Here is a 14,723-nt window from a genome sequence, read left to right as displayed (position 1 = left end):
ATAAGGCCAAGATTCTATCTTGAAGCTTTTTTATAATTATTATTCATTGTATACACAGTGCTCAAAATATTATTTCATACTTTTTCTTTGTTATTTTCCAAAGCTGATGGTTTGTTTTTTATTTTTACCCACCTATTGACCTGTAGTATTTAGTTCCTGTTTTATTGTTACCGTTTCATAAATATGGACTCAGCAGATTCCCAAAATATTTTTAATTCATTCACTACAAATTGGTATTATTTTGGCTTCCTTCTATTATCTTATTCACACTTTTTAGTGTTTCTCAACAGCAAATTAACATTTCACAAGGGCTTTATCATTTTTGTTCCATTGTGGCTTATCTTGGGGTTCTTCAATAAGTTTTAGGGTTTGCCCGGTAAGTGAGCTAGCATGTTCTCACTAACTTGGCACTTAGATTAGGGGAACTAAGATTAGCAAGGAAAAGATGAAACCTCCTAGAATTTCTAAGTAGGAAAAAAAAAGTAGATCGAAGTATCTTCACTCTCTTCACTGCTTTAAGGATTAAAATTCGCCACGGAAATGATAAAATCACATAGGGCAACAAGACAAAGAAAGGAGGTTCTCTTCTGACTTGAAAGAAATATTCTTGAAAAAGAAATGACAGATTTTTGCTCTTTTCAGTGTTTTTCTGTATCAGAGTGGTATGTATTCAAAGGGCATGTTGATTTCATGATTGGATGGGTTGAAAAATAAATTGACCACCAAACAACTAATTCCCTATTTCATAGTTTCATCTTTACCAATAGCACAATAAAACCATATTTGATTTTATGTACATTTCAGATGGAGATACTTCGATCTACTTTTTTTTTTTCTACTTAGAAAATTCTAGGAATCCTACAAATTTTGGTACACCAAATATTAACTTTTAAAGTGTCAGCCTGAAGAGAAGAGTTTTTAGAGATAAGTCAATCAATGCCCTTCACTTGACAAATGAAAAAAAATAGAAGTGTAGTGACTAAAATTGGGTTCAAGGTACTCTTTCACTTCAGAAATGCATCTCATCAGCTGTTAGGTGCTGGACAATGTGCTAGACACTCAGCATACAAAATGAATAGGAAGTAACTCCTCTCTCTATATTGCTCAGGGTCTAACCTGGGAGCACATGGTAATTACCACAGATGGAACTTCAGACTTACTTATAGAAGCAGAAGTCACTATCCCAACGACCTCATTAAAATCTGAATACCCTTAGTCAGTGACTTTGAGATAATACCTATTTAGCAGAAAAGACTAGATGCTAACCTGCCCTTCCTCCTTCCTAGTCCAGTGCTCTTCCTATAAGATGCTGAAAACAACTTGAAGTCTTGGGATAAAAAGAAGAGAAATTAAAGAATTTCTTGGTGAGGATAACATAAAAATGTTGTATTAAAAATTATCTTAGCACTCACATTTTCGAGCAAGGAGATCCATTTCTAAAGTAACCATGCCATATGGATATGACCTTTTCAAAGCTAGGATTGTAGATTTTATCGCTGTAAGACTGGACACAATAAAGTGTCTAGGTCATTTTGGAGATGAGTACATACTTGTCTGAGGAAAATGAATGAACAAAATCCTAACATTGTACGAACAAGTCTCCTTACTTAGTAAATCTGCTGATATCTAGCAGGGTTTGAGGAAGTGATACCTCTGGCTTTTAATGGTTATTAATTTAGACTCATGGCTCACCTTACTTTGATTTATCAACACAAAATCAAAGATGAGAGCTTCTGCCATACTTAACTACTTCAAAACTCTTCATTAAAGCAAGGGAATGAAACATTTCTGGGACCACAACCAGTAAGGTGGTAATTTCCCTCCACTCAAATGACATGAAACTGTTTAGTTTCTCTTCGGTTTTACTACCCTGGGATTGAAATCTGTAAATAATTTTACCAGTGTTTGAGAAGAACACATATAGTGGGTTACTGGAAGAAATCTGTAAATCAGAATTCTGTCGTTTTGGCAGAGGTTTTGAATATGTGTGGATCCACCTTAGTTGAATATTCCTTTAGTAGTTTGTCTGCACCAGGGAAGGACTTAACTATTTAGCAGATGTTTTTGTAATTTTAAAACTTAAAACTGAATAAATTTGAATTAGTATCCATTTTGTCTATTCTTTTTTCCTTGATATTCTGTAATAAATTGACTAAGATTTCCCTTGAGTAATGAAAGGATAGAAAACATTACTCTCTATTCCTTTAGCTGATTTTTTTTATGCTAAACCTTCTCAGTCTCTGAAATAATATTTGTATGAAAGAAATGTGCGGATTGTTTTATCACTAGTTTTGCATTCAAGGAGAAAGGAGGTGCTTTCGGATTACAATCATTGCTTTTATTACTATAAGCAAGATACTAAAACACAGGTATTATGCCCCTTAGAGGTAAAGTTTCAAATTCCTCCAGGAAGATTTTTTTGAAAGATGAAGAAGGTATAATAGATAGATAGGTGTTTAAGCACAAATTGATTGACTGCAAAGAAGAGAGATTATTTATTGGTGGAAAAAATTCAAAAATAAGTACACTATATAAAGATTTCTCCTTATGGGGCGCCTGTGTGGCACAGCGGTTAAGCGTCTGCCTTCGGATCAGGGCGTGATCCCAGCGTTATGGGATCGAGCCCCACATCAGGCTCCTCTGCTATGAGCCTGCTTCTTCCTCTCCCACTCCCCCTGCTTGTGTTCCCTCTCTCGCTGGCTGTCTCTATCTCTGTCAAATAAATAAAATCTTAAAAAAAAAAAAAAAGATTTCTCCTTATGCATTTAAAGAGAGTGTTTCCTACCAGTATAATATTATTAATGAATATAAATTATTCACTCATATTCTCAAATTTGTTGGACAATTTCGGTAGAAGATTTAAAGATCCAGCTGGTAGCAAGAAAGGAAAAACTTACTTGAATGACACCTGCATATCCTGAATTTGACAGCTCCGGTCTTCCAATAAGAAACATACTTGCCCATCTCCGCATAACAATATTAGACATCAAATAGATAGAAAATCCTAGAGAATGATAAGAAAACATTACCCTTTGTGAGATAGTTTCTTACTAGGAGTAGATGACGAAAGACTTGCATTTGTTTAATTAAATAAGTTTTAAATGACTATTCTTCAATGTCATAACAACAGCTTAGAATTAGTAGGAAAATAATTCATGGTTCTAGAGAATAATTTGCTTTCAATAGGTGATATATACAAAATTAACAGCAGAAAAATCGCTTTTTTGGATTATACCATTGAATTCTTTATTATCTGGGGGCATGCTACTTTTTCTGTTTGTGCTTCAATCATCCATTCTGTAAAATGAGTAGATTAATATCTCCCCCAATGGTTTCAATGCAACTGCTGTGAGATTCAATTGAGATGGTAACTATGAAAGTTTTTCAGAAAGAGTAAAGATGTCTACAAAATTTAGGATGTTGTTATCGAATCTATTATTGTACTCTGTATACAGTTGTAATTTAATGAATATCAACAAATTGGAGAAGTAGGGCCATCAGTTAGCTACCAGGCACCAGAAGATGCAGAGTAGGGGCTGTCCCAACTGTGTGTCACCTGAAGTCCCAGAGCTCTGGGTCCTCAGACGTACAGCACACAGACTGGCCAGTGTGACTTATTAAGATCTTTTTAGCTTGGTTAGCCTATAATTCTATTTAGTACTTCTCAAATTCATCTCTGCTTGTCTCACATCCTTTAGAAATACTTTCTGCTGTAGAAATGAGAAAGTTGCCCATGGTGACTTAAACTAATAGGGTGTTATTTTTCTGACATTATAAGAAATCTTGAGAGAGGTGCTAACTGAAACAGCAAGTGCAGGTTACACATCTAATTTTCCTGGCCTTTAACTTACACATCTAATTTTCCTGGTCTTTAACTTATTGTCACATTTAAACCATTATGTGGAGAATCAGTACTGGAATAATGTAGGTAGAGAGGCTTCCATTACATATAGACCATCTTCTTAGGAAAAAATAAAAGTATTTCAAAGACTTTCATCAGATTTCTGTTTGTATCTTTTTGGCCATCTTTTGGCCATCACTTGGGCCATCCATAACTATTTGCCATTACGTCTGTATAAAGAAGTACTCAGCAGACAGATTCTGAACAAAATCAAAATTCCATGAGCAAGCAGAAAGCAAGGTTAGGTGTTTAGTATGTGAACAATAGTACCCATCATGTTCCTCTACTTAACAGTTTGTCTTCTCCTGTTGATATTTGTGTATTTAATTATGCTACTTACAGGTCAGCTTTTACTATATTTTCCAATCTTTCTCAAATGAGATTCCTTCTGTGTAGTTCCTTCCAACAGTGCAGTCAGACTGGAATGCTTGCTCCTTGTGGTCTGTGTTAAATGTCTGTTGCCTGCTTTTGATTGCAAGGGCCTTTTTAATTAAGATGGACAGAATTAGGGACATTTGTATCTTCAAGGCTAACAGAAAGCCTGAACAAGAGTAATGTTTGCCAAGGATTTATTAAACCGAATATATACGTGTCTACCTATCTTTTATTATATCTAAAGTTATTGAATCATATTTAGAGAAAGTCAAGTTACAAGTTTGAGTCACATTCTTAACTTCTAGGTTTATTAACTCTAACTACTTTCAAGTTATTATTAGAAGTCCTGTGCTGTAGCTAAGAAGTGATTATATGACTGTCTTGTCTTTTCCTTAAATATCCCAGAGTATAGCCATTAATAATATTAACAAAAAGCGATTGAGTGTTTAGTGTATGCCTTTATGCTAAATGTTGTAAAAGCCGCAAAATCTCAAATAAAAACATAGAGATAAACTTACAAGCAACCAAAAAAACAAGTACACCAAAACACTGCAACTCAATCTTTTAAAGACTCGGTTGGCATTACCCTCTTGCAAATTTAAAGGTGCTCCATGAGCTAAATTGAAACCAGAAGTTAAGTGCATAGTTTGTTTATACTTTATATCATTTCCCCCTGAGGCAATATGACATGAGATATAAGTGGTAGTTTCTAACCAGTGCTCAAGAACATTGTTCAAAAGTTTATAATCCTAATCCATGGTTGGTTAGGGCAACAGAATTTATCTGAGTGGCTCTCAATATGGCACCAAAACTTGTTCGATTTAGATAATCCTAGTGCAGCCATTCTTGGTGGAAACTAGAAAACAGCAAGACTAGGTTAACAATTGCTATCATCTTTAGTTATTGTAATTGTGGGTCTTGACAGTAGATTTCCCTTGGCAGTATATATCTCAAGAAACATTCGGTAGGAAGACCCACTGTTATGGATATAATGTGTTACATTTCAAAATGCATTTAATGATTATAAAAGTTAAGATTTGTCCACACAGGCTTTACTTGCATGCAAATAACCTGTTATTCACAGTATGAAGTTGATATAGGAAAATTCTGGGATTCAGTGATAAAGATAACCTATAGGGTATATTCTATATGCAAGTGCTTTATGCCGTCAAATCTCAACATAGCATTAACATTGAGTCCAAAGATAATCTGGAGGAAACTTAAAAAATCTGGATCCTGAATTTAATCCTCAAAATAATGTCAAGAGACTTCTTGGTAGGATTTTCACCTGGATTTCATTTCCCAATGTAATTCTGGTATTAGATCAATGAAACATTACAGCATTTGAATTTTACATCAGATTAAACAAAAATAATATAGTAGAAGTATATTTCCGTAAAAGCAATAAATATATAAAGAATGCTAAATGGACAGCTGAAATCAATATTTCATGACCAGTTCATTGGGATTAAAGAAATGTCATTCAGAGATGTGCAGAAAAAAAGATGAATGCACACTTTCTTAAAAAGCTTTAATCTAGGCACATCTGGGTGGCTCAGTCAGTTAAGTGGCTGACTCTTGACTTTAGCTCAGGTCATGATCTTGGTGTCTCTCTCTAAAATAAATAAATCTTTTTTTTTATGATTTTATTTATTTGAGAGAGAGAGAGAGAGAACATGAGCGGGAGGAAGGGCAAAGGGAGAGGGGCAGAGGGAAAAGAGGATTCCCCACTGAGCAGCGAGCCCTTCCTGGCTCCATTCCAGGACCCTGGGATCATGATCTGAAGTGAAGGCAGATGCTTAACCAACTGAGCCACCCAGGCACCCGTAAAATAAATAAATATTTTTTTAAAAAAGCTTTAATCTAGTAACAATTCACAAGTAGATCAGTTTAAATAGAAATTATACCTCCCATGTATTTGAGATATAGAGAAGAACTATACTGAAATAGAAATTATACCTCACTATGTTTTTGAGATACAGGCAAGGAAATACATGAAAATTTTCAGTGTAAGCCATTGCTGTAGAGGTTAAGGAATAACACTGTCAAGGCAGGGGGAAAAAAAAAAAGCTCCTGGGAACCATGCATCAAGAATCTTAAAATAACGAACCCACGATTTCTTGTTTCAGTTGCTTACTATTTGTGGAGATGGAGTTGTACACACAGAAACCAATAAAATCCGACCGAGTGTGTAATGCAGCGCTAACTGTAGTACAGAGAGTGTACACATTGCATCATGTTTTAAAAGGGAATGGCTACATGATGACATGGCTTTGCTGTATTTTCTCCACAAATAGTTCAATGCCAAGTAAAGCTGTGAAAACATGAGCTGGAAATTTCATCACACTCTGGTGCCAAAATAATCTAAATCTTCGGGGGTTTCTTCCCCCTTAACATTTGGTGCAAATTCAAATGTATATGTGGAGAAACTACACTGGGCCACACTATTTGCTTCTGTAAGTTCTGGGAGGAAAAAAAACATGGATTTTTATTCCTAATGAGTGCATACCCTAACATCCTGAAATCTGTTTTGCATATTTTCAAAAATACATTTTCCAAAATTATCGCAGCATTTTAAAAGAGCCGTTTTGTTTGTAGCTTGCCGACCAGGTTTCTACAAGGCTTCGGATGGTAATATGAAATGCGCCAAGTGCCCACCCCACAGTTCTACTCACGAAGATGGTTCAGTGAACTGCAGGTGTGAGAATAATTACTTCCGAGCAGACAAAGACCCTCCATCCATGGCTTGTACCCGTGAGTAGTTTTGCTGCAACCCATGCCTCCATGTTTGTTTTATTTTGTTTTCTCTTCTTGTTATTGTGCTTCTTTATTCTTTTTTTTAAAGCATTTGGCCCATTTCCTTCCGTTATCCATGTGCAAATTGAAAGCTTTCTCTGCTTCACTCTCCATGCTTGGCTCACCACAAACGCAACATTTATCACGCAAAACAAATTAGTTTTTAAAGCCCTTCCTGCAACAGGACCCCCAGGAAGAAGGAGAATTTTCTTTATCTTGGTTTAGATCTTGTATTACATTTGACAGACTAGGGGAGGTTATAGTCATGGGATTTGTGTTTTTACATTTCTATTCCCTCTTGTTACGTGTTGGTCATAGGTCATAGGGAAAAAGGACTAAGATTTATAAAACTAATAGTAAAGTTTTCATAACTATTCACAAGGGCATTGAATTTAGTAGTAAATTCCCTTGTTGGACTATGAGAATGTATCTTCAACCTTGAGTCAAAACTCCCCCGTTCATGGTTTAGGGAGGACAGTGCTCTTGAATCCATGTGTCTATAATCTCATGGATCCTCGAAGGACGAATTAAAAGTATATAATAGGGACAAGATGGTTATTTACCTCTTTCAGTTCCATTGTAAATTATCTATTTCCCTTGTAGTAGAAAACAGAAGTGAGGCTCATTAATCTTTGTTGAACTACTTTGCAGGACCTCCATCTGCACCGAGAAATGTTATCTCTAATATAAACGAGACCTCGGTCATCCTGGACTGGAGTTGGCCCCTAGACACAGGAGGCCGGAAAGATGTTACCTTCAACATCATATGTAAAAAATGTGGGTGGAGTATAAAACAGTGTGAGCCATGCAGCCCCAATGTCCGCTTCCTCCCTCGACAGTTTGGACTCACCAACACTACAGTGACAGTGACAGACCTCCTGGCACATACTAACTATACCTTTGAGATTGATGCCATTAACGGGGTGTCAGAGCTGAGCTCGCCACCAAGACAGTTCGCTGCAGTCAGCATCACAACCAACCAGGCTGGTGAGTACGTGCTGGATGCTTCCTACTCCTGCCATCTCAGAGCCAAGTAATGGTTTTGACAAAGGGAGTGGAAAAAAGGTTGGGAAAAAATTTTTTTTAGAAAGAGGCCCAGAATTTTCTGTCACATTTGGACAGTTATGTTACATTGAATAACTCAATTTTAATTCTTCAAGTTGGAATAAATCATATGTATTAGGTAATTTTGAACTAGTTTAATCTATTGTTTTGCAGTTTGGAAACTTTTTAATAATTGGGACACTGGAGATGTACTTATGGGGCTCCTTGACACATTTTGATATTTCAAAGAATTTAACAGACATTGAAGCCTAGCTTGCAAAAGGTTATGCAGGATACTTAAAACTAGAAATATCTTTACTTTAGTTATAATGATACCATATTTTTATGTCATTATTGAGTTATTTTATGCTCCTCAGCAGCTCTGAGTATTATTCACTGAGATCATTCTCTAGTTAATTAAATATAAGAAAATAAATCCATTTTATCTGATAGATATAATTTGTACATAAAAATTCAAAATACGGAACTTGTGGAGAAGCATAGTGAAAAGAGGTCTTGGTGGAGAACAGTTGAAATCACTGATCTGAAAATTTTGCAAATATAAATGACTTTTATATTTTCCATTGACAATCTTTTTCCAATTAAAACAAAATACTACATTGGCAGGTTGTAAGCCAAGGCCCTTTAACATGGAACGGAAAAATTAAACAACAGGCAGACTTCTCACCCTTCTTTAGCTTTACGTCCACAACATTTCTGTTCTCTTTACTATTAGTAAATCTCGCTCTCTCAATCACCCCTTAAATCTTTCCATGTAATTCTTATGAATTCTTGACTATAGCTTTGGTGTTTTTGTTTTGTTTTTCAAACACTGTGTAGTCCAACATTATTTATGGGATTTTAGTTGTGATTCTCTCAAACACATGGGAGGGTTATACTTGACAAAGTATACACATGTGACACCAGTGATACCCCTTCGCGATAAGGCAATCACAGTGTTTCCATTATTTATAACTGTGATGAATGAGAAATAAGCAGTTTTCTTTTGTAGTCAACAAAGCCTGTGCAAAGTTAAGCTGATATTCATTGTATAGAATTGTTGCTCTAAGATGCCATAATTAGGGATACTACATTCCAAGCAGCTCAAGGCAAAAATATCATTGCATCATTTATACACAAATAAATAGTGGAGCCAAAAGAGGGGAGATAAGGAAGAGACAGCATGTCCCTGAGAACACTTCAACTAGAACTAGAGCTTCTCGGCTCTGCTCCCAGGTGGGTTTGCCCCGGAGCTGGAAGGCAGCATGGAGAGTCAACTTTGCCTGTTACCTGCGTTTGACTTAAATTTGGAAGTCCTCTGCTGTCTCCCGGCATTCGCCCTTTGCTCTGAGGATAGCAGAAGGTGTACTGGATGGCATAGGGGAAGGGAAAGACAGCAGACTAAATTCTCTCTTTAGCTGGGAAAGGTCTTAGAATAGCAGCCAAAGAGCTAGCCAAAAGACACCATTTTGGTTTCACTTGGCTGTCTCAAGAACATCAGTTAAACCACCAAAGTTGCACAGTTAAGAGATGTCACCCATGGCTAATATTCAGTAAATAGGCATCAGTATGACTCCGCTGGTTGTTAAAATTGTGTACTACTTCTCTACTAGTTCAAAGTAGTTCTAACTACTTCCGCAGGTGAGTGAACGCAAATACCTCTGTATGGGTTCACTTCTCAGGTACCCTGGGTAGTCTGCTAGAGCCAGTGTCTCAGCTCCACCTATCCTCTCCCTTAATTTGGCAACCAAAGGATAAATGCTGGCATAAAGGGGGTCTTCACAGCCTTGCACTGGAACTCCTCCTTCTTGAGGGATCTTTGTCCCTGCTATGTCATCGATAGGTATTTTGAATATTACCCCCAGCAGAGTCCATGTGCAAATGTCTCCCTTTCTGATTCCACATCCCTCTTTTGTTCCTACTTTGCTTCTGCTCTCCTATATTGATGGAACTCTTACACTTTTACATTCTCTTATGGTGACAAACTTTATTTGTAGAAAAGACATGACTTTTAAATGAAGTGTGCTGAATCATTATTTTAATCTTGCTTACTGAATCTGTATTTTTTCCCCCTGAAAGCTACATCCCACACCAAACAACATATGTTTTTGCTTTGTTTCGGTTAATGGTATTTAAACTTTGTAACTAATAGTATTTAAAAATTTGTAACTTACGTTTGCTTAACTGTCTTCCATGAGAGTAAAAGATGAGTAATGCTGTTGCTATATATTGCATGATTATAGCTTCTCATATTCAGTGAACACAGGGATTTTAAGAAATTATAATTATGTGGCAAATGGCTTTCTCAAATCCTATATTTCATGCTGATTTACAACCTGGTTTAAAATAGGAGCATCAATCTGTGTTATAATTATCTCCCAAGTCAAACAGAAACGTATAAAAACAAGCAAGACCTCCTTATTTCCTATCTTATCATTGGCCTCTGGCTTTCTGACAATGCATTTATCAGGAAACTAATAGTTCCAGATACATACAGTGAATGAATCTAGGTAAGGGCAACCAAGAGCAGGCCAAGACATTAAAAAATAAATGGGGTTGATGCTTTGGCCCTCCCAGTTACAAATCACGGGGTAAGACAGATTCAGCAGGGATGATATCAGTTACTCTCTCTAACCCAACTATCATATTTTTTTTAAATTACAAATTGTCTACACTATGCACCACTAGGCATTTTATATATTTATTTCCGAGTGTCTGTATCATTTTGTGTGCCCGGGGTGGTAGAGGTCTTTGTTCCATCTTCGAACCCCACAGTAAGATATATAAGCAAGATTAGGAGCAATGCCATTTCTCCAGGGAGTGTTTCTTTGTTTTGCTTTATTTTTGTTCTTGTGAAGGTTAATGGACTGGTAGCCTTGAAAAATGAGCTCCCTACCACTAGACAGATACGCCTGTGACAGATATGATGCCATGGTGTTTAAATTCCTCCTAGTCTCTCTATCTTTGACAGGGATATAAAGGGGGAACGTGAATGTGTCCCGTTTAATTTAGTTTGTGAGATTGAGTTTGTTGATTTTTCTCTTGATTACATTGTGAAAGCCGTGTGATGACCACGTGATAAGGCACCTTCTAAATTGTAGAGGATTATATTGTAAATTCGGATGTTTGTTCAATACTTTCACAAAGTATGCCAGTGAGACCAAAAACATGGTCTTTACCTAAAGATTGTATCTGTGAATCTATCAAACATGTTCAGAAAGAATTGCAGATTGCAAAACAAAGATCCGTAAAGTTATAACTTTGTGTAGATTGTGTCTTCTTGTTTTCTTCCCTGAATGAGTGTATTTACTTTTTCAGTTCTGGAAATAATCATTCCACTAGTGGACTATCTGTCTTAGTTTATTCTCAACCTCCACCCTAGCTTCTGCCCACTGTTCAGTATCCTATAGCATGTAAGGATCTCAGACTAAAATAGGGAGCACTAATAGAGACTCTAGGGGTTCAGTCTTGAGGTTCACCCCACCCCTATTTTACAGCTGGAGAAACTGAAATCCCAGGGGCTTTTCCAACGTTTTGTCAAGACTTTCATTTATGTCTCCCAACTCCAGTTCCATTTCCAACTTCTAGCCTCGCAGTCTTTCTGTCATCCTGTGATTCATGCCATGTGGCTACTAAAGCAAATGCTTAGCCATGGAGACAGAGAGGGGCTTTGCTGGAACGCTTACTCTGACTTATGCCATCCCTAGTAAACTTGGTCCTTGTTTCTCAGTCATCTGTCAAAGGGTTTCTTAGGGGCCTTCTGCACTAGATCTCCCTTATCATCTCTACTATTCCGCAAACCCAATCTCATCCTTCATGTCCTCATTCTCCGCAGATGATTTTCCCTCTGTGATATGTGATTCATAATAAGAAGTAATACATTTGGTCTTGGTCCCAGTTCAGGGCACAATGCTCCTAAAAACCCTGGAATTTCCTAAGTGATAAGAGTAATAAAGGTGTATTTTGTTATTCATAATAACCCCCTTCAACCAGGCCTGCATTTATGTTAATGAATTGGCTTTTGGAAAACCCCTAAAGCTTGGGTCTGGTTGCCAGAGGAACCAAACCCTGTGATTAGAAGGTTGAAACTTTCAGTTCCCCTATTCCCCACCCCCAAATCCAGGAGCAGGGAGAGGGGCTGGAGAGAGAGTTCAATCACCAGGGGCCAAAATATAATCAATCTTGCCTACATAAAGAAGCCTCCTTAAAAGTCCAAAAGATGGGATTCAGAAAGCTTCTGGGTTGGTGAAGACATACAGGGGCTAGTAGGACACATGCCTGGAGAGAGGGTGGAAGCTCTGGGCCTCTTTCTCTATACCTTGCCCTACACTTCTCACCCCTCTGGCTGTTTCTGAGCTGTATCTTTTTACAAGAAGCTGGTAGTCTAGTCAGAAAAATGTTTCCTGCATTCTATGAGCTACTGTAGCTAATTAATTGGACCCAGGGAGGAAGTGGTGGGAATCTCTGATTTATAGGTGGTGAGACAGAATCACAGATAACAACCTGGATTTGAGATTAGCAGCTGAAAGGAGGGCAGGGGGACTGAGCCGTTAACCTGTGGGATCCAAAGCTAATTCCAGGTAGATAATATCAGAAGTGAATTCAGTTGTAGGATACCCAGCTCATGGGTCAGAATTGCTTGGCGTGGGGAAGTCCTCACACATTGGGTAACCAGAAGGGAAGTGTTTTGTGAGTTGAGTGTTGAAATTAGAGGAGACACAGCAGAGTGTGTTTTTCCTCTTAGACTGTCCTCACTTATCAAGACCATAAAGGTTAAGAAGAAAAAGAAAATGCTCCTCGCCCCCACACCTGGCTTCTTTAAATCCGATTTCCACCCTTGTACCTGCTAACTCTCACTGATTCCAGAGTCTTTATAGAATGTGCTCTCTGAACAAATCTCCTTCCCTTCCAGCATCTTCAGCATGCACTCTCCTGGATCTTTTTCTTTGCCTTTTGTGCAATTGTATAGGTTTTTCCTTCATCTTAGAGAGTTACAAAGAATGAAATAACAGAAGCAGCAATAACAACATGCACATAAGCGTGTGAATCTTTAAGATTCCTATCCTATTTTTCTCCTAATTTTCGGTCTAAGATTAGGGTTTTTTGTTTTTTTTTTTTTTTTTTTTTTTTTTTTTGTAGAGTAAGCCTTACTTCTTTCGTTCTCTCATTAATAGTAAGTTTTGATTTTTGCCCTCACACGATAGCAAGTCCCCTCCTGGAAACCAGTAATAATTTCCTATTTGTATCTCTATGTTAAATTGTTCAAAAGAATATAAATTTCATGAGGCTGTGGGCCATCTCTGATGTTCACATTTGTATTTCTCAGACTTAGAACAATGCCTTCCAGCACCTTGTAATCACTCAAATGTTGAATGAATGAATGAATGAATGATTGTTTAATGGAAATTTTCATCATTCAAAATTAAGTATATTCTCCCTCAATCAACTTTCTTTCCTTATTTTTTATTTCCCCTCTGCCATTATGACCATCGTTTCCCCAGTTCACCAGATTCTAAACTAACACTTGGAAGCATCTTTGGTTCATCTTCTACATTTAAGAAGTTGTCACATGCTACTGATTTTTCCTTTCAACTGTTTTGGATCTTTCATACTCTTTTCGCTATACTTACTGTCAATTTCTAAAATTCCTGATTATAGCGTTTATAAATAAATGATGTGATGAATTGTAATAGTCCTTTTTTAATGAGGTTGAGATTCCAAGATAAAAAAGTAGAAACTAATATGTATTCATTTAAATAAAAATATTTTACTGCTTAGAAACTTCTTTCCACTGAGATATGTGCAAAAGTGTTAAGAGGTCAACAAATATGTTTGAATGCCTCTTTTCCCTGCACTCCGTACATGCTCAAGCCATGCAGGAATTTGCAATGTAAGTATAGAATTAATAACAATATATATGAGGGGGCACCTGGGTGGCTCAGTCAGTTAAGCGTCTGCCCTTGGCTCAGGTCCTGGAATCGAGTCCCACATCTGGCTCCCTGCTCAGTGGGGAGTCTGCTTCTCTCTCTGCCCCACCCCCTGCTCATGCTTGTTCTCACTTGCATGCGCACGTGCTCTCTCTCTGAAATAAATAAATAAGTAAATAAAATCTTTTTAAAAACCCCAATATATATGAAACAAACAAATTTACATAAGACACTATGTAATTAAATTAGTTAAAAATTTTAGGGAAACCTTTGAAGAAGAGTTAAATGTACTTTGAAAAATAGAAATAAATCAGATAGATATAAAGAAAAAGAAATATACCATATCATGGTATTGGCGTTGAGGCCAGGCTGAAAGGAGGAAATTGATCTTGCTTAAGGGGTAATAAGAAATCAGGTTGAATAGTCAAGGAAGACCAGGCAAACTGAATGTTACATAATGCGGTGTTGGAGAGAGATAAGTACTTTGAGTGGAAGAGTAACTTCATTCAATTTGTGTTTTAAGAAGTATTATTGAAAAGAGCAGGGAATAAAGTCAATAAATAAAATTCTTAACATTTGAATGACTTAATTGTAATCAAAGAATGAAATAAATAACATCATTGGATTTATATGAGTATTAACATTATCTGTAATTATTATTTTCAAATCTAACATGGCAT

General features: G+C 36.9%; 1 protein-coding gene across 2 annotated transcripts in view; it reads left to right on the top strand.

Moving 5' to 3' along the window:
• The window catches only part of EPHA3 (EPH receptor A3), a 349,268-nt gene that overhangs the window by 213,473 nt on the left and 121,072 nt on the right, over positions 1–14,723 (top strand). For both annotated transcript variants that reach the window (XM_045785404.2, XM_087861715.1), the window contains exons 4-5: positions 6,875–7,030; positions 7,724–8,059. In XM_045785404.2, coding sequence (XP_045641360.1) covers positions 6,875–7,030; positions 7,724–8,059 — 492 coding nt within the window. The remainder of the gene's footprint in view (positions 1–6,874; positions 7,031–7,723; positions 8,060–14,723) is intronic.

Source organism: Ursus americanus, chromosome 4 (genome assembly GCF_024610735.1).
Source record: "Ursus americanus isolate L20-20 chromosome 4, mUrsAme1.1.p, whole genome shotgun sequence".
Classification (NCBI taxonomy): Eukaryota; Metazoa; Chordata; class Mammalia; order Carnivora; family Ursidae; genus Ursus; species Ursus americanus.
Note: the sequence above shows the minus strand (reverse complement) of the source record. Positions and strands in the feature narration are given on the sequence as shown.